Raw genomic sequence first — 20,181 nt, 5'->3', positions numbered from 1 at the left:
TTGAACCTCCTCATCCCACCTCACCCAGAATTTTCCAGACTGCAATCCTACAATTGATTGGACTGGTGCCTAAGAAGATGCAAACACAATTTAAAAAATCTACATCCAGATTCACTGCTCTTTGCATGGATGAAATATTCAATAAAGTCAACAGGTCAGTCAAATAAGGACCAGGTTTTGCTTGGGCAACAGATATTTTCTGAAAAATGTGCAATGATGTTCGAGTTCAGCTATATATCAGGAATTAAGGGGTTACTCATCTAACACTTGACTTGTTATTACAGGTCTTGAACCTAAATTAAAAAAAAAAAAAAAGGAAAGAAGAAGTGAAAGAGATATCTCTGGGAAACTATAGGCAGGATTCTAAAGCAGTGGCAGTAATTTGCTAAATATGTGGTATACTGAGGCTATAAAAGTTAACACAACCATTAATCCTGAGATTTCTCCATGAAACACCTGCTTGCTATAAAGGATCAGGGACACCTAAAGCTTTTGGTTACAAAGAAATGAGAAGAATATTATCTGAAACCCTCTACAAAAAAAAAAAAAAAGAAAAAGAAAAAGAAAAAAGTCTAATTAATGTAATATCAGGGTCACTAATCCCTTGGGAGTGGACAAAAGACAAAACAAAATAATCTTCTTTGTGCTGGGATGCAGTCACTGCACAAGTGCCTCACAAGTCATGGGAGAAAGCAGCAATAAGAGCCAAGGGTTACTGCAGCACAAACAAAAAGATGTTCAGGTTCCCAAAGCAAGTCTGAAATGATAAGACCCAAAATAGAACAGCAAGCAGGACTCCAGATAGAGGAACAGGGCTCTGGGATCCAAATGCCACCAGACCTGCTCAGATGACAGAGCCATCCTACCTTTGCACTTACATTCAGGTGCTTGGAAACTGGCAGGAGCAGCAAGAAAACATCTGGGCCAAGGTTTGTATCCATACTGAGGTGGGGATAAGGCAATGCACAGAGTGCTCAGTCAAGGATGAGCAGCACAGCCAAAAGCCTGAGGGAAGCCCTCGCAAAGGTTACACTGTTCTTGTGGTGACATTTTCAAATGCAAGCTCAACAGTCCCACACCCTTCACATTCTGCAAAGGCTGTGTCTTCCTGAAAAGCCTGCAGCAGAAGGAAGGGCACACAAACCCCAGCTGGCCATAGCCTAGGGCCCCATTATATATTAAATTAATTTCCAATTCTGCTTCTGCAAACAGCCCTTCTGCAATCAGTACAGCACCATTAACTTATGGATGTTGTAGCTGTGACTGCAAATCCTCAGGCTGTTCCTCAGCCCTTTATCCAGGTGAAATTCCCATTTAAATATAAAGAAAGGTTTGCACCAAGAAAGATTAAATGAAATAATTATTATTTTTGCTGCTGGAGACCCCACTTTCCAGCACTTGAGCTACCTCTGTGATATAAGCATCACTCCTCACTTTAATTCCTGACTGACAGTGCTCACAGAGCTGCCACACAGAGCTCACCACCCTACATACCCTACCACTGAGTTTACACTATACTTTGAATGTGGCTGAAAACAGTGACTGACTGCTCCTCTATGCCTCTCTATTATTCATGCTTCAAAATCAAAAGAGAATATTTTTTTGTCTACATTGCAAAACATCCAGGTGATCTTTTTTCTAAACTCCATGAGAACCTTCTGCCAGTTCTTATTGACTGCTGTGAAGTCATCAGTCAGTGACAGTGCCAATGAAGCTACATTCTAGACCATGCTTTTTGTCATAATTTTGACAAATAATTAACATTTTAGTTTCTATTGTCACGTATTAGTGAATGAAAGCAGCTAGCAAAAAATTAGATCTGATTTCACCACAGAAAAGTAAAATGAGAAGAGACATTCAAAGAGTCTTACTGGCTTTGTAAAAATAACAAAGGGAAAACTGATAAGCACCTACCCCAGATTTACTGTTCTTTTGAAATGGAGGGCAGACCAGCTCTGGAATACACACACCTGAATACACACATCAGAACTGAACCATTATTCCATTATTCCATTACACAAACCAGTAACCTCCAAAAGCAAGGTGAAAGCTGGGATCAGGGACTCTCATCTCCAGTGCTCATCTGAGACTGAGTAAAAAAGATGTGGTTTATGCTTTTTGTTCCACTCTATTTAGATTCCACAGATTAACTGGCAAGAACTTTATATCCAGATTTCAGAAGGTTCTGAGTTGGAAGGGACCCACAAGGATCATCAAGTCCAAGTCTGAAGTGAATGGCTCCTTTCTCACACAGGGACTGAACCCACAGCCTTGGGGCTCCTGTCTCATACAGGGACTGAACCCACAGCCTTGGGGCTCATATCCCACACAGGGACTGAACCCACAGCCTTGGGGTTATTAGCACCATGCTCTGACCAGCTCAGGGTCTTCACTCAGAGATATCAAACAGAGGAAAAATTCACTCAGAGATATAAAACAGAGGAAGAATTAAGCAGAAGCATCAGGACACCTGCAGTTAACATAACTTCTTCACAAATATTCTGGATTTTCACATGCTTACCTGCTGTAGCACTGGAGACTGTTGGCCACTGCTGATCAGGCCCTGCTGGTCCTCCACGCAGGACTCCTGCCTCCTCCATATGCACAGCACTGGGTGAGCAAATATCACAGTTGGGTTATACAATTCCCTCCTGCCCTGGACTTCTCAGCATCTCCCTTTCCTGCCACTCTTCAAAGCTCATAACTATTTATCACTGTGCAGCTACTCCTACAGTATTGCACAATGTTAGCAGCATGAGAAGCAGCTGTTTGGACTTGCAAAAAAATACCTTTGATTATTTACTAAAGCACAGTCATGGAATAACTTATAAAACAAACACACCTGCAGGACACTCCTCCCTCATTGACTGGGAGTCATTAATATGGAAGTGACACATCTTTGCTGTCAGGATGTAGCAACATTAGGCAAATGATTAAAAAGTTGGTGGAGTTAATTCTGAGGTTCTGTCATTATGCCATTTTAACAAATCCCACTTCCTGGGTTACTGCACTTTTCTTGTGAGGAATTCAGGAAGAGAAACGCATTTTCTCAAATATAAAAACTAATACAACAATTTTTATAGTGTCACATCATCAGCACTGGGCATCAAAAGCACCAATTTTGATGGGAAGAAAAGAAAAAATCTGCTATTTTTAATACAAAACTAAGCCTGATATTTAGATGCTGTCTCTTAAGAGAAACAGAAATCTGTGGCTGTGTCCCTGTCTCTGCTCATTGGCTTCACACTCCCTTTCACACTTCCAGCTGAGCCTAAGGGCTACTTTCATCCACATGTGGCAGATATCAAGGGCACCAAATTTCTGCAAGTTTTATGAAAAATCAGCATGGGCAGGACACACAGGCTCAGAACCTGAGATTTAAGGTAAGGACAGGAGCTGCTGATATGAGGGAGCAAAGGAACATGTACAATTTCCCAGCAAGGCCCCATTAGTCTTGTGGGATTAAAATAAATTCTTACTTTTCATTAATTATTCAAGTAGCTTCAGATAAAATCTTGAACTTTGTATAGAAAGGAATGTGGATCCACAAGAGCATGCCTGACTCAGGACCAGGAGGCAAGGTGCTCAGGTAGGCAGAATTCCTTCTTCAGGATCCTGCTGCCCAGACTGTTCATTGATTTTGCAGTTATGGATTACAAGTCATAGCAGGAATATAAAATAAAGAAAACAGCTTGCCCAGTGGGCCACAAAGTCAAGCTTGCTCTGTCTTCCTTTGCTTTTGGTCCTTGAGGTTTAATGACTTGACTCAAAGTCATTGGGAGCCACTCTGTGTCACCCACAAGAAGCTCAGTGTGACTCTGAATTTGGGATTTCAGTCTCATACTGACTCTTCAGCCCTGTGGATAATGGATAAAGGCACAGCACCACTGCACCAACAATTCTGAGAAACCCACAGAATCCTGCACTTTGTGATGCCACTAGGAATGACTGCAGCTTTGTAACTGCATCTACACCTGTACAGGAATTTATTAATCACCTGAGCATAGAACCAGTTTTCTAGTCTGCTCAGGGAGAGTAATGATACTGTTTGATTTAGGCTCTACAGAAGCAATTTTAGTATAATTCCCTTTTTCCAAGTGCACTGAGTAGAAAATTATAGCAGAGACTGCTTGTGGTATTAGGCAGTGGATTTTCAAAGATGTCTAAAGAGATTTGGACAAAAGCCTCACTTTTCCTTCTTTGAAAATCCATCTCACATCTTCAAAAAGTCCTTTCAACTGTATTAATCTTCTTGATTGCACCATGTGGTTAATAAACCTGCTGCAGGAGCAGCTACTTTTATGGTAATGAGAAAAAGAAGATGGAAATGCAGACTGCCTATTGAAACATCAGCACTGATGATTACAGGGAGCTTGAAAATAAACAAAAAGTATATAATGACAATTACATGATTCAATAATTGGAACAATTATGCCTTGACAGTCAATGGATACAAAAGCAGAAGGTAAAGAGAAAGAACAGCACAGCTCTACAGCACTGCAATAACAGCATAAGATGCAAGTCAGACTGAATCTGTAGCACGTGGAGATTGGAAGTGACAGCAGCAGAACTCAGGTGCTTTCCATCTCAGCACAGATATCATCAGAAGATACTCTGTCCTTTTCACAGAGGAAAAAGACAGAATCCCCCTTTTCTGGGGTACACCACACATACCTTTGCATTCCTGCCCTCAGGGATGCAGAGTAGCGCCAGTCCGGATTGGGGTGTTTTGGCTGTAGAAACAAAAGCCCAGGACAATGCTGTTAGTGTCAGTACAACATGATCAAAAGCATCTGCATCTGGCTCATTTTGTCAGAAAAGACTAAATGGATATACTCAATTTTTGTGAATTGCCAAATCTTTTTACAAATTTTAAAGAAACTTTCAAATAGGCACACAGGGAGTGTCTCTATAATAAACTTGTCTGCATGCCAAGGCCTCTGCTTAGAGATGACCTCTGGGGAACAATATTTAATGCTGCAAACTGGTGGAAGGTTATTTCATACATTCATCAATATTTTGGGCATAGGATAAAAAAAATCCCCATCAAGAAATCCAGAAAATATGGTGGTTATTTACCTGATAAGGTGAGGAAATTCAAACTCCTGTACTGAATATTATCTGCCTGAGGGTGTATAAATGTAGCTGCCAGTGAGGGGAACTTGGGGCAGTGATGTTCTGCTGGAGTTCAGTGTGCTGCAGAGGACTGCAATGGATGGTATCAGATGTGCAGACTGCAGCAAGTCTTTTATTAAGGACAGACATGGCCATAATACCAAAACCTATTAGATTCTCCATATTCATGAGAGGGTATAAAAGGTAGAAGGGGAAAACAGCCAGCAGCATCCTTTGACCAACAAACCTCAGCATATGCTGATGTGCTGCAGCATGACTTGCTAAATAAGGAGATAATTAAGAAATCCTCCGTTGATCAAAAATTGCTCCAGAAAATAATTTTTGCATTGTCAGGGGACCATTACTTAATTTTCAACTACAACCAATGAGTGCAAGCTCAGGTCCCTTAAATTAAACCCTGAGGACACACCAAGGTTATTTCTCAGGATACTGAAAACATGATTCTGTAGGTCATAGTGTAGTGGGTGTTTAAGTTCAGGCACTGGAATTCAAAGACAGAACTTATATCCAAAAACATAATGGACTACATTCATTCCTGATGTGTCTTGCACAGTGCCAATCACACAAATAATAAATGACAGTAATGGTTTAATTCTCTTCAAATTATTGGAGGCAGATCAGAAATGAATTTGACCCCATTACTTGGAAGGGAAAAAGAAAGTGTTGAATGTTCTGAATTATTTAAAGCCAACTCTGTCTTTCCTCTTGAGGTTTGGCTTATGCTTTTCCCTGGATCAATAGGTTTTATTCAAACAAAAATGGAGCAATTACAACTTACAGTATTGCTCTATCACCACACTTCCCAGGTCCAGCATCACTCAAAACTCAGATGCCCTTGGATGATGCACACATGAGTATTCTTTATGGTGAGTTACACAAAGAGGAGGAGGCTGCTGTTTGCAACCACACATTAAACATCTGTGCTAGCAATTTCCTTCCCATCTAGCCCCCTGTTCTCTGTCATGCTCAGGTTCTGCTGAGTTTAGCAGAAGGTGGTTTGACAAGAAGCCCATTATGCATGGTTCTAGTCTTTTCTGATTAATTCCATTTTGGCCCCAGTCCCAGGGATGTCAAAGCAACTCTAAAGTCACCCATGTAGTAACAGTCAATGAAAGAGGATAGAAACCAACACACACTGATCAGATTCTCTCCTGAGCTTCCCTTTCTTGAGTAACAAGGGTGCTGACACCAGAAGATTTGTCTTTTCTTCTGCTGGGGTTTTTTTTACAGCAGGGGAACTGCTGGACTTCTGCTCTATTTTGTTATCTGGGAGGTGCAGGTTACTGACTTGTACAGTCTTCTAGGCAATGTGAGGAGGAGGAATCTTACCCCAGTCCCAGGGAAAACACAGATAAAGTGAGATTACATGAAAGCACTGAAAAAGTCTGACACAAGTTGGGCAGGAGTAAGAAAAGAGGAAAATGACCACTCACTCACAGTACATAGATTTTTGATTTTTGGATGAGAGCTTTCCAACTCTTGGCTAGAAAACAAAAATCTATGTTCTGTTTGCAATGGGACATCTGATCTTAAGTGAGTGATGGTGGAAGGAGAAACTAATTAATTAGAAATTCATCATTTATTCACCTCACATGCACACACCAAGATTCTTCATGTCAATATAAGAGAAATTAGGAAACTGATATTTTCAAGGGTTACTATCCAGAAGCTCTGGCATCTTGTGGCTATTCCCAAACAGTTCTTTCTTTGCTATGACTCTAAGTAGGGCTGCAGTGCTGTTCCCAGAGGAGCAGAAGAAGGAAGGAGTGAACAAGATGAGCAAAATGTACTCTGGAGGTGGAACTATGGTCACAGCTGACCATCAAAGGCTGGGGATTTTTTTTAACTTGAAAAAAATCAATATCTGTGACTTCTTTTTGAAGTCATTACAGGAAGAATGAGAGCACAAGGCAGCTGGGCAGCAGCCTGCCTTTGTGCAGACCTTTTTTCAGCCAGTTTTACCATGAACTTGCTGCTTGACTGGGTCATTCCAGAGCTCAGCAAGAGGCACATTTGTCCCACACTTGTGTTACCACGGGTCAATGTCCTGCAACTGACAAAATCAGTGACATTTCTGTTCTGTCAGCATAACTGGCTTCTCCTTTTGTTCTGCTACAGGCTGCAATTCTTTCAGTTTCTCTGGCCATAAGTGAGAAGTTGTTTCAATACATCTCTAAATGAGACTGGACTAGAAAAGCAATAAAGCATGACCAGTAACAGAAGTGAAGAAGCAAAACAGAAGAAGAAGCAAAACTACTCAGAAATTTCTCTCCCCATCTCAGATGTAGTGCTGCTTCTTATAAATCCACCAGGAATTCAGAGCCTACAAGCTTTGGCTGGTTTATATCTCTGGTTAAGAACAGTCCACCTTCACCAGGCCCTCCCTGAAACCTGCCACACGTCCAGGTGTGGCACAGCACAGTCACTGTGCCAGGACAACATCCCAAAGCACAGCTGAGTCCTCAGGCAGTCCCAGGGGCTGCACAGCAGCTCTCCCTGGGCTCTTCTGCAGAGCCCTGCCACAGATTTGGCTGAGAGAAGAGCAGTGAGTCCCAAACCACCAGGACAAGGTACAGCTGAGCAGCAGAGAGGACAGAGAGGGAACACAAAGAGGAATGCAGGCTCTGGAGGGCTCCCAGCTGGAAATCCCCACATTCTCACTATGTCACACAATGCTGATGAAGACAGTATTGCTTCTTTTGCCTCCCCAGCTCATTATAAGACTCTGTTTGGCACAATCCAGCACATTCTACTAGCTGAAGGTAATTTTAGCTTGACACTTCCCTCAGAGATTTTTGAAAGTTGTGTAGCAAGTCCAGCAGTCCTGTCAGCAAGTGAAAGAAATCCCACGATCCAGCACAGAAGTAATCAACCATCCCCTTTTTTCCCCATCAGCTTCTTCTACTGATTCAGTTACAGCACATCATCAAAATCAATCCAGTCAAAATCTACCCAGGTGCCTAGAGAAGTGGTTGTCACTGCACCAGATGAACACCTCATGCCACCAGTTTGCTCCTGCTGCTTCTTCCAGGCTCACATTCTGCCAAGCACATAACCACAGGTATGAGTGACACTGGCCATAAACAACCAGCCCCATTGGGAAATCTGATAATGGGAATGTATCATGTGAAACAGAGCCATCTTGGGAGCAGGAAAGCTCATGCAAAATGTCCCACAGTTGTCCTCAAGTGGGTTAACTGAAAAATTGTTTCATTTTTCTCTGGAGAATAAATTTAGCTGAAAATGTGCTGTTACAAACATTTCCCTCAGCCTCTCTTTTTTACCTAATACAGAAAGAATTTCTCCCTTGGGTGGGAGAAATTTTAATTTTTAAAAATATTGTCCTGATCCCATATTCAACAGATCAATGCAAACACTACCTTTCACTTCAGTGCTTGCTAGAACAAAACATGCTTGAGGTAGAGAAGCCTGAATCAAATATTTACAAACAGTTGCCAGATGCTGAGACTCCTAAAAACATCCTGCTTCATTCTGATTTCCACACAAATGCACAACAGAATGACATAAGGTATATTTATCAAATGTATCTGCTTTGAAGCAATAATAAAAGCCTTTTGATGGCTAAAGGGTCTGCTTATTTTCCACTGAGACAATGCTGACAGGTATGAGGAAACAGAGGCTTCTATTCCTGCTTTCCTTCTGTAAATGTTTAGAATTAGCTTGATGTGGAGAACAAGCTATTTAAATATATGTTTATCATTCCAGAAATCAAAAAGAAAACTAGAAAAGGGTGGGATTCAAAAGCCCAAAGTCTGGGAATGTTTATTTTCGTTCCTAACTCAGAGAAACCTGTGGTGAAGGGAACAGACAAATGCTTCTGTAAAGTACATTTAGTGAGTTCCAAGAGGAGGAAAACACCTCTGCTCAATCTTGGATGCAGATTTCTGCTGGCACAGCAGAAGCCTCAAACCAAGGCTGACTGTCCTGAAGCACAGAGCACTGTCCCTGCTTAGCTGAGCAGGTTCAGACACTGCCATTAAACAAAAGAACAAACATTTATAGTTAACCTTTTCAATGTCAGCAGGGCTGGAGAATTTCTTAGAGGCTTAAGTTCTTGAACTGAGATTGTAAGACATTGCACCATTAATACCTTTAAATCCTCTGAGAGAAATCTCCTGGACAGACTGCTACAAACAACACGGTGGGGTTACTAGGTTTAGACACTTCAAAACATGCTTGCATTTAAAGCAGTATCAAAATATGTTCAATTCAAGAGTAGCTTTCTTTTTTCCACATGTTTAGCAAGCTGGTTTTGAAGTGAAAAACACAGAGAAAGAGACAAAAGCAGAGCAAACAGCTGTAAAACTCAAGTGGATCTCCTGGGTCTTACCACCATCAATGTGCAGTTCTTTCATTCTCTTTAAAAGTGTCTATAGATAAACATGCTCTGTTTCTGACCATCACATAAAACATCATATTTTTTCATCCACATGTATCACCACACAAAAAAGGGTACAAGGAAATATATAATATAAAAGAGTTTGTTTCTATCAAGTATCCCAACTGCCCACTCCTCATCAGGAATGTGCCAGGCTGCCTCCTGGGACAGAAAACTCCTGTTGAAACATTTTGGTTTGATTGTTATTTCCTGCACTGAAGGGAAAAGGCTGTCATGAGATGCAAGACAAGAGAAATGAGCTTAACTGCACAGGATATAAGAACAAAACAGGAAAGATGAAAAGAAAAACCAAGGACCAGACACTACCCAGACATCATTCAGCATCTTCACAGGAATCTGAGGAAACAGACTCCAGACTAAAGCACTGAAAGCCTTCCTGAGAATGACAGATCCTCACTGCAGCAGTGCCCAGTAACAAAATCACAACTCCACACACAACCTCTTCAGTGTGTGCATCCTTCTTTGGAAAGCCAGGAGTCCAAGCTGCCCATAACCCACACAGCACCAGAAATGAAGCCACAGTATGTTTTTTATCCCTTTATTTTGCCTGCACTGCCTGCCTGGTCCCTCTGCAGTAGTTATCTGATGAGAGAGCAATATCCATTAACCCCACACTGCTGCCCTTATCACCAGCCTCCTGACAGCAATAACCATGTCCAAGGTTTTCTGTGCAGCTGCATTACATTTCTTCTTTTACGAAACACCCTTGGTCTGAGTCATACCTATAAATCCATAAAGGACTGTGCAGGTAAGCAGGGTGAGTGCAGAAGAAGCAGCTACCTCACAGAAACAAGCTTCCATCCCACCATCACAACACTGGCAGTAAAAAAGGAACAGCCACACAGGAGTCAGAACTTCACCAGGGACAAAAAAGCCCCTCCCTAATCTTACTGCACTTCTACTGCATCATTCTAATGACCCAATAAAGTCAGTCACAACTTAGTGTAATTATTAGCATCTTTGACCTTACCAGCAAATATGAACAAAAGTAAGACTTATTGCCCCAAGTGTTACTGAGATTAATCCCAGATAACTTGGAAATATTTTTCCTCTCACTGTATAAACAACATTTTCAAAATTTTAGCCACTGTAAAACCCGAGGTATGATTATCTGTGCAGAGCAAACCCATTCACCCAGTCCCATCCTTATCAATGAACACTCACTAGAAAATTCATTTCCATAAACTGTGTGGAAGAAAAGAAATAAAGGACCTGTTCACATTATCCAAAAGTAACACACAGATCAGAGACTGACTTTGTAAATTGGTGCAAGGACAATCCTGCCTTGCTATGCATCACAAGTGAAGGCACAGGCTCTCAAAGGCTGATTCAAAGTTCACTTTAACTAAAAAGAGAAACACAGTTCCCTGAAAATCTAATAATACAAAGATCATTATCCTTAAAATGTAGAATTCAGTGTTGCTAAGCAATTGATGGCATCTTCAGTGCAAAAGCTGAGCTTGAAACAGGGGAATAATGTGACTTTTAGTGTGTAATTAACTAGGAACAGTAATTAGTGAGTGCCATTACATTCAGCCATTTCCTCATGTGCACATGGCCTCGATGCACCTTCATAGAATGTCCTACCACAGGACAGGTTAAGAAGCAGAAAGCAAAGAACTTGTGATGAGTAAAATTTGTCAGAACTTCACCTCTGTTTAAATCACACAGAATGAGTTGAATAATTGATTCCCATTTTGGATGACAACCCCACACAGGCAGCATTCATTGGTTTGTTCTTTACATTTCTCTGCTTTTGTGCTCCAAGTTTGGGCTGGCTTTGCTGCCACTGCCTGATCTGTGCTGGTAATCAAGACTTGCTAATTCACTGCATTTGATGGAGTGAGTCTCAAAATGTGATAGGAATCTCTTTGTTAAACTGATTTCCTACTTGGCTTGCATCCAAAGTGAAGCCATTTGCAGTTAGTGCTTTTCTTCTTGCACACCCCTCCACCCCAAAAATCACCTATAAAGTGTGTACTCCACTCTTTGATTCCTCAGCATACAAGTTTACAGAACATGTCTCATATTCCCTCCTATATCAAACAGATCCCAGGCATTTTATTAGACTTAGAAAAAATTTAAGATACAAAAACTGCAGAGAAAGAGACAAAGTACTTCCCCTGTACCCTGCCACAGAAAAACAGTGCATTAATTTAAAATAGATTAATGTTGAATGGATGGTCATTAGTCCCTAAAAGCATTTTTGTGGAAGACTTGCTGGCCTTTAAGATATGGGCATCTTTACTCAACGAAAAGAGTTGCTAAAGATGCTAATCTCCATATATGAAAAAGAATAAATAAATAAATAAATGAGTTCTATTTCTGTGGCAAGAATACACAAGTCAAGCTCCTTTCTATCCCACCAGTTATTTACCTGACTTTCTGGGGCATAGCACACATTGATGCACTGATCTTACACCTGCCACAATTATAGGGTACAAACAACACACAGTAATGGCAATATTTTCCTTTTGTGCACCAGAATGAGTCTCTCCTGTGAGTGCTTCTGAGTTCAGTCCCAACATGTGTAAAAAGGAAACTGCACAGATCATGCAAACCACACAGCAACTGCACACCAGCATAAAGCAACCATTAATTCTTCACTGTGGGAAAATATTACAAAGGTTAATACACAGCTGGTCAAACCATAGGTATTAAACAATTTTCAATAGCAACCCAGCAGGTTCAAAGTTGTCACTCTGTAACTTAATGACTTGCTGTAATTCTCTGCAAAGGTGTGGGGTGTCACAGGCCAGAAGGCATAAAATGCAGCACTAGGTAGAACAAACATTATCAGAGGAGGGATTGCAGTTTTCAGACAACTGAAACATTAGTAAGATCCTTGTAATAATATGCTTTTCTGAATTGAACAGATTTACTTAGGTATGAAAGCAGCAAACATCCATAACTGCCATAAAGTAACCTTTTGATTTCAAGGCTAATCACTCATTATTTTTTCTCCCCAATATGAGTTTTCCCATCAAAACTCACATCAAAATTCCCATCAAAAATGACAGAGATGAGTCATTTCCTAGCACTCTGTAGCAGCAGTCAATTTTAGACAGGGAAGGATGCAGTACTCAGTACAGCATATGCTGAGTGAATCTCGAGCAGACGCATACACTGAACTTACCAACTGGGCCCTGAAAGTCTCAGTATTTACCTAGAAATAAAATATGGCATAGATTAGATTCATTATAACCAAGTTTCAGAGCTGAGTGTCAGCAAGCCCCTAAGGGAATATGTTTCATCTGAGTTTTCCAGCTGGAACCTCTGCCTGAGATTTGCTCAGAGCACTGTGCAGACCATTTACCAAGGTAGCCTCACCTCATTAGGAGTAATGGAGTCATTTCTAAGTATGATCAGGTTTTGTGCACTCTGCCCACTTTGTCCTGTCAGATGCCTCTCAGTCACCACTGCAGAGGGACCAGTAGTTCCTGTTGGGCCACAGGTATTGTAAAACATGAAAGTGTCACTTCCTGATCCTGCAGTCAGGCAGGCCTTATAGCAGTAGGTCTTAGTGAGAGACCCATTGCCCCTCACTTCAATGAAATGGGGCTGCACTTTTAAACCTTGGGGCAATCTAGCATCAATGTTGTTGTTGGCCTGCTTGTACAATTCAGCAGGGCTCCTTTCTCTGACAGTACAGCACCCTGCACAGCAGGAGCTCCCATACAGACTGTATCTGTAGCACTTGATAATAGAAAGCCCAATGATTGTGAAAAGGAAAACGAAGGAGATGGCGCTCAATGCGATAATGAGATAAAGAGTGACCTCTGAGTAATTGCTTGGGCTTTTAAAGTGTCTTCTTCTATCAGGGATGATTTTGGAAACTCTGTCCACCACAGCAATAGTGATGGATACTGATGAGGACATCGATGGCTCTCCATTGTCCCTCACCTCCACCGTCAGGTTGAAAGTAGGAGTGCTGTCCTCCCCTAGTTTGCGAGTAGTCCTGATCTCCCCAGTGTGGAGCTCTATCCTGAACAAACCCGGATCTGAGGTTTGCACCAGGGAGAAGAACAACCAGGCATTTTGTCCTGAGTCCCCATCAATGGCTATAATTTTGGTTACCAAATATCCAGCATATGCCGAGCGTGGGATCATCTCCAGGGCTACTGAAGTGTTGGTTGAGGTAGGATACAGAATCTGTGGAGCATGGTCATTCTCATCCACCACGTAGATGTAGACAGTGACAGTGCTGCTCAGTGGTGGGATCCCAGCATCCTGAGCCTGGACAATCACCTGGAACTCCCTCAGAGTCTCATAGTCAAAGGACCTGACAGCATACATGTTGCCACTATCAGATTTAATGGAGACATAGGAAGCAGCTGGCAGCCCTTCAATCTCCCCATCGAGTAGAGAATAGGACACATGGGCATTTTTGGCGACATCTGGGTCAGTGGCTTTAATAGTGCACAGGAAGGCTCCAATGAGGTTGTTCTCAGGGATGTAAACTGAGTACACAGGCTCCTCAAAGCGTGGGGGATTGTCATTGATGTCGGAGATCTCCACGTGGATCACCTTCTGGGAGGACAGAGGGGGGCTCCCAGAATCAGTAGCAGTAACTGTGATGTTGTAGGCTGCTGCTTTCTCGTGGTCCAGTTTGCCCTGGGTGACCAAGGTGTAGGAGTTCTTGAAGGAGTTGAGAGTGAAGGGGAGGCCAGGGGGGATGCGCAGGCTCACCTGCTTGTTCAGCCCTGAGTCCTGGTCGGTGACACTCATCAGGGCCACCACAGTTCCTGACCTTGCATCCTCCGGCACTGGGCTGTACAGGGAGGTCAGCTCCACTTCAGGAGCATTATCATTGGCATCCACAATGTTGACCAGCACCTTGCAGTGCCCAGCCATAGAGACAGGGCCCTGATCAGTGGCTTGCACATAGATCTCATAGGAGGATGCCTCCTCATAGTCCAAAGTGCCATTAACCCTCACCTCCCCTGAATGGGGGTCCACGCTAAAGAGCTGTCTCACCTTCTGGGGGGTGTAGCTGCCGAAGGAGTAGATGACATCCCCATTAGAGCCCTCATCCGGGTCTGAGGCATTCAGTTTGACCACTAGCGTGCCAGGCAGGGAGTTCTCCAGAAGGCTCACGGTGTAGGTGGAGCGGTCAAAGGCAGGTGGGTTGTCATTGGTATCCACAACTCGCACGGAGATCTGGGCTGTGCCGGATTTGGGGGGATCCCCCCCATCCACAGCAGTCAGCACCAGCTGCTGCAGGGCGCTCTGCTCCCGGTCCAGTGGCTGCTGCAGCACCAGCTCCAGGAGTTTGCTGCCACTCTGGAAGCCTTTAAGGTCCAGGGCAAAGTGGCGACTGGGGCTGAGCAGATAGTTCTGCACGGAGTTGGTGCCCACATCAGGGTCCTGGGCACTCTCGATGTGGAAACGAGCCCCGGGCACGGCAGACTCACTGATCTCCAGCCGGTAATCCTGGCGGGGGAACCGCGGCGCGTTGTCATTGATGTCCAGCACCTCCACCTCCACGTTGTGCACCTCGATGGGCTGCTCGATGACCAGCTCCAGGCTGAGGAAGCAGGACGGGCTCAGCTCGCAGAGCGCCTCGCGGTCCATGCGCTCCCGCACCAGCAGCGCCCCGCGGCCCAGCTCCAGCTCCAGGTACTGCCGCCCGCTGCCCGAGGTGATCCGCGCTCCCCTCGCCGCCAGCCGCCGCGGATCCACGCCCAGGTCGCCCGCCACGCTGCCCACGAAGGCGCCGTGCGGCAGCTCCTCCCGCACCGAGTAGCGGAGCGGCCCGCCCGCCGCCCGCCCGGCGCACAGCCCCAGCAGCAGCAGCGGGCCCAGCACCGCCGCCGCCATGGCCGGGGCGGGGGGTGGCTGCGGGAGCAGCGGAGCCGCCGAGCCCGGCCCGGCCCGGCCTCACTCCCCGCCGCCGCCCGGCCGCCTCATGCAAGCGGCGAGCAGCAGCAGCGGCCCCCGGCCGCCTCCGGCCCCGCCGCCGCCCGCTCCATGCTGCCGGCTGCGCCAGGCGGCCGCTCCGACCTCTCCCCTCCGCCGGCTCTCAGGAGGATGAGGAGGATGAGGAGGAAGGAGGAGGGACCGGGACTCGCCGGATCCGCTTTCTCCTGCTCCAGCTGCTGCGCGGGAGGAGGCGGGGGTGGGCGCTAAGCCGCGGCTGGCGCCGGTTCAGCACCTGGGCCGGGAACAGCGGCACGGCCCCGCCCGGCCCGGCCCGGCCCCGCGCACACGTGTTGCGGCCCCGGAGCTCCGCGGCGCCGGTGCTCGCCCAGCCCGAGGGGCGCGGCTCCTGTGCCGCCCCCGCCGCTCCTCGTCTCCGCCCCGGCCTCGCTGCTGAAGCTTTGGGGGCGCGGGGAGCTGGCAGCTCGCTTGTGGACCCGCTGCTGCTGCTGCAGCGCTGAAGTACATCCGCCTGAGAGGGTTAAATCAGCGCAGAGCGCCCAAGAAAATGGGCTTCCAGCCAGGTCTGGTGCCGTTTGTGTGCTGCTGCAGTGGGTTTGACGACCTCCTTCTTGGAGACCTGCCCCTCTGCTCCCTCGGAGATTCATCCTTGCTGCAGCATCATCCCCCTGCCCAGCCCCTACGGGCAGCCCCTGCGCTGCTTCCACCCCAGGATTCTGCAAGTCACACCCGTGAGTTATGAGCATTTAAGGTGAGCCTCAGTTTCTCACCCAGGCTCAAGGTGAGCAGGTGCAGCCGCAGAGAAGGTGGAACATGATCTGATTTCCAGTTACAGTTTTTTCCTCCTCTCCCCTTGTGACAGAGGACTGACAAAAAACAAGCACGAAATTGAGCAAACTCAGCAGTGGGGGTGGAGATGCTGCATCTGCAATTACTTTTACCCCAATGTCAAAAGTCCCAGCAAAGACAATAAACTTAAACTCCATTCATACACCACCTAAGATAAGACATTTGATGAGACAAATCATAAGCTGTAGTTCTCCAGGTGTGCAGCTATGTTGCACCTACAATGCAGAAACTTTTTCTCTACAAGTTTCTTTCCCTGTTGGTTTTTTTTCCTGCTTTCTTTCCCCATTTTTTGGAACATCCAAAAAATCCTCTCTTGATTGGGCTGGTCTGTCAAGGGGATGGGTGACCCCAACATTTAGCTGAAACCTCTTTCACTGCCCTTTGTTGGCCTGGGCACCCCTCCCCATGAGAACACTATAAATCTCTGAAGATTTTTCTCTAATGTATCTGATGCACAAACCCTGGAGCACAACTGCCCTCACTCTGACTCAGCACCACTAAGAACTGCTACCAATCTCTCAGCTTTTATCTATGGCCACCTTTACCAGAAGAGACAACATTACCCCATTTTGGCTGATGGTTCCTTTATCCTCAGCCCATTTTTGTGGCTCAAATATTTGTCCTCATATTTATTCTGATGTGCCCAGTATCAGCAATTACTGCTGTCAAGCCACCCAACCCTGTTTATACCTTTAAGTAGGATAAATGTAGGTCTGTGCAGACCAACAAGAGCAGCTAGAGATGCCAAGTGCCTAGAACACCTGGAAAATTGCCCATTTCAACCAGTTGCCAGGAGCCAGACACTTAGAAAAAAATTAACTTCAACTTTTTGGCGAGGCACCCACCTTCAAGATCACTATATTCACTGATTCAGAACAAAATACTTTGACAACAAAAAAAAAAGTACCAAACCACCAAAACAGAAGAAACCCCCACCCATCAAAGAACAGTATGCTGCTGAATGCAATGAAAATAAAAGTTATAGCAGCACTAATACACATGGACTATACAGCCATGTGTCAAACCAACTTGCAGCCATCATGTAAGACAGACCTGAAGAGACACACCCTCAGTTTTCCAAAAATCACACAGTGATTTCACCAGACAGTCCACAGATGATCTCTGCCCCACACCTCCAGGTGCACACACCCACAGAGTCCTCTAAAAAACATACAAAAGAACAATAAAAAAAAGCCCCAGCAATATTGGCAACATCTAAGGCCCTGCCTTAAAGAACATATTAATGAAAACTCTCCAGGAAATGGCCAATGCCCATGGCTAGGAGGTGGTGGGAAGATAAATCTCATCTCTGCATTCAATAGCTTTTAACCACAAGCTAACTTTACTCTGTGTGAATGAAACATCATTCACACACCCAGGGGGTTTAATACCAGCAAGGAATCTCACACTGTTTTTGGATCTTAGTTAGTTACCTGTGATAGATATTCAGGCTCTGCTCTGTTGTATTTTAATAAGAAAGGGCTGATGAACCCTTAAGTCCTCATGAACCCTCAAACCCTGGCCCAGCTCAATATTTACACATTAACTTGGTTCATCTTTTCTCACACCCTGTGTCTCAGTGGTCAGCTCAGACTGTGCACAGCCAAAGTTTTGCAAAACACCACAGAACACAACACTGAACAGAAATAATGCAAATATTCCTGAATATTTTCATTCCCATCAAACTTGTCTCACAACCTCAAGTTCTTAGAATTTTTTTCTCCTGCTTCCAGAACTGTAAGATCTAGGATTGCCTGGCTTCTTGCCTTTTTTGTGAGTTTTATAGCACCAATAAAATATTACTCTGATAATCATTGTATAAATTGATACTATAGCTTGGCATATTTACAGTAGCACTGCACAAATGTCACAGTCTTTCCCAAAAAACTTGCTTTATGAAGCTAATGCTGACTACAGAGTGGATAAGTGATATACCAAAATGTGTTCTGTTCTGATTAAATGTTCCCCAGGTCCTTTTAAATCCATATAAAATTCATCAATGGTCATAATAATTGTAAGTATTTCTATCAGCTTCAGTGTTAATGCTGAGTCAGTCCTGCAGGCTGTGATTTTAATTCAGGAAAAACTTCAATTGAGAAAACACTTCAGTATGTGTTCTGTAGTAATATTGATTTTTCTAGTAATATACAAAAATTGAAACACAGAAAAATGTAATTTCAGTTTCAATCGAATCAAGGCTTAGGGGCTTCCTAATTTTCTTCTTTCCAGAGTTTTGCTTTTCAGTAATTTCTTGAAATTTCATCTAAGTATTAAAATTTTGAAACGCCTTCAAATCTCACTAAAGAAAAATGTACCCATTGAGTTCAGAACAATTCACATGAGCAGGAGAATCAGAATCCATCCCTGCAGCAAGACCAGCTGATAAACCTGCTAACCCTGGAGTGACTGGACACTGCCTGCATGCAGTATCTGTATACACAGGCCTCTGCTTTTGCTGACATACAAAAACTGCACTGCTTTAATTAGCTTGGCTAAATTAAATGGCACAAGTACAAACATACAAGGTGGAGCAAAGAATACTGATTTTATCAAGTCCTGCACAAGAAAATTGAGTCTATCTCGAGCTGGTTATGCATTAATACATATATACCCCAGCAAGAATAGCAATATAACTATTTTAGTATGGAAAATCCTCACATTTCTCTGCAAGTCTTCCTTGGAACAGTTCTAGAATATAGAATATGCCTGAATTAGAAGCAGGCTGATGCAGTGCCACAGAAACATGTCTGCAGATTTTTCTCTTGGTAATGATACAATTATACACAGATACACTTCTGTAGGTATTTAGGCCCTTGAAAAGTGCATCCATTTCAAATCACATTCACACAAGTAATTTTTTTTTTCCATAAAGTTCTAACAGGGATCTCATAAACTTGCTTGGGCAGCAATAAATTTGTGTTTAATTTGCTTCATTGCAGAACAATAGGCAAAGTCTCTTCTCTGGCTATTTCTGAGTCTCATACAGCAAAGGAGAGAGAAAGACATCCTAGAAACCAGAAAGATGTGAATGTACAACATGTAAATCTAAAAACTCCAAGGTGTTTTGACATCTGAAAAGACATTTCACTTCTTTGTAAATAATTTCACTTTCAGTAACTCATATCCCTTAAACACCAGATTCAATGACTCAGTGTCCTTTCTAAACTGCTGGGAAGACACCAGCTCCAAGCACTAGACTGCAGATTTCTGCACATATTTCCCAGCACATTGACTTTTAGTAGCAATGAGATTGCTTGAGTACTGTATGAAAACAGACATGGTTTCAGCCTACTGATACAACTGTGTGCAAAAAATATGGAGACAAGTCCACAAAATCCATAGTTTAGCCATTAACAAACAGGTAATTGGTGTCATTCTCCAGGAAAAAACTAGATTTCCTCTATGTGCCTGCTTGTATTTGGTGCCTGCAATTTGTCTGCATTACTTAGAATTAAATCAAGTCCAGAGAAAGGAACATCCATCAGTCATAGGCCAGATTACATCAACCAAAGTGGAAAACATTACCAATAAATTGTAAGGGAATGATGAGTTTGTGCAGTTTCTTATACAGTTTTTTCCTGTGAGCACCATCTTCTAGTCATTGGGTACTCATGAAGTCTATGGGAATAAAAACCATTTTGGCATTTTAAGTGGGCTACTTCTTCAGTTCAACCCCACTTCATGTTCTTAGGGTTCCTGCAATCTTCTGCAACCCTGCTTCCTTCAGTGAGGACTCCCCTGCACTGTTCTCTGAATGAAACTACAGGGTTTTTTTCTGGAGATTCCCATGCCTCAAGGACTATGTGAGCAGGAAGATACTGCCTAGAAATATGGCAACACAAAGATCTGCATTCTAGGATGGAATTTCTTGGGGATGTGGGATTCCCACTTTTCCT

General features: G+C 43.9%; 1 protein-coding gene across 8 annotated transcripts in view; it reads right to left on the bottom strand.

Annotated features, from left to right (window-relative positions):
• Positions 1-20,181, bottom strand: part of LOC130258577 (protocadherin alpha-C2-like) — an 89,899-nt gene that overhangs the window by 33,951 nt on the left and 35,767 nt on the right. For 4 of the 8 annotated variants that reach the window (XM_056502059.1, XM_056502060.1, XM_056502061.1 and 1 more), the window contains exons 2-3: positions 4,675-4,733; positions 2,522-2,610 (exon numbers count right to left, since the gene is read on the bottom strand). In XM_056502059.1, the coding sequence (XP_056358034.1) occupies positions 2,522-2,610; positions 4,675-4,733 (148 nt within the window). Of the gene's footprint in view, positions 1-2,521; positions 2,611-4,674; positions 4,734-12,692; positions 12,723-12,886; positions 15,773-20,181 lie in introns of those variants that run through there. The other 4 variants (XM_056502064.1, XM_056502065.1, XM_056502063.1 and 1 more) reach the window with 3 other exon arrangements.

The sequence above is a fragment of the Oenanthe melanoleuca genome, chromosome 13 (assembly GCF_029582105.1).
Source record: "Oenanthe melanoleuca isolate GR-GAL-2019-014 chromosome 13, OMel1.0, whole genome shotgun sequence".
NCBI lineage: Eukaryota > Metazoa > Chordata > Aves > Passeriformes > Muscicapidae > Oenanthe > Oenanthe melanoleuca.
This window is presented reverse-complemented; position numbering and strand designations above follow the sequence as displayed.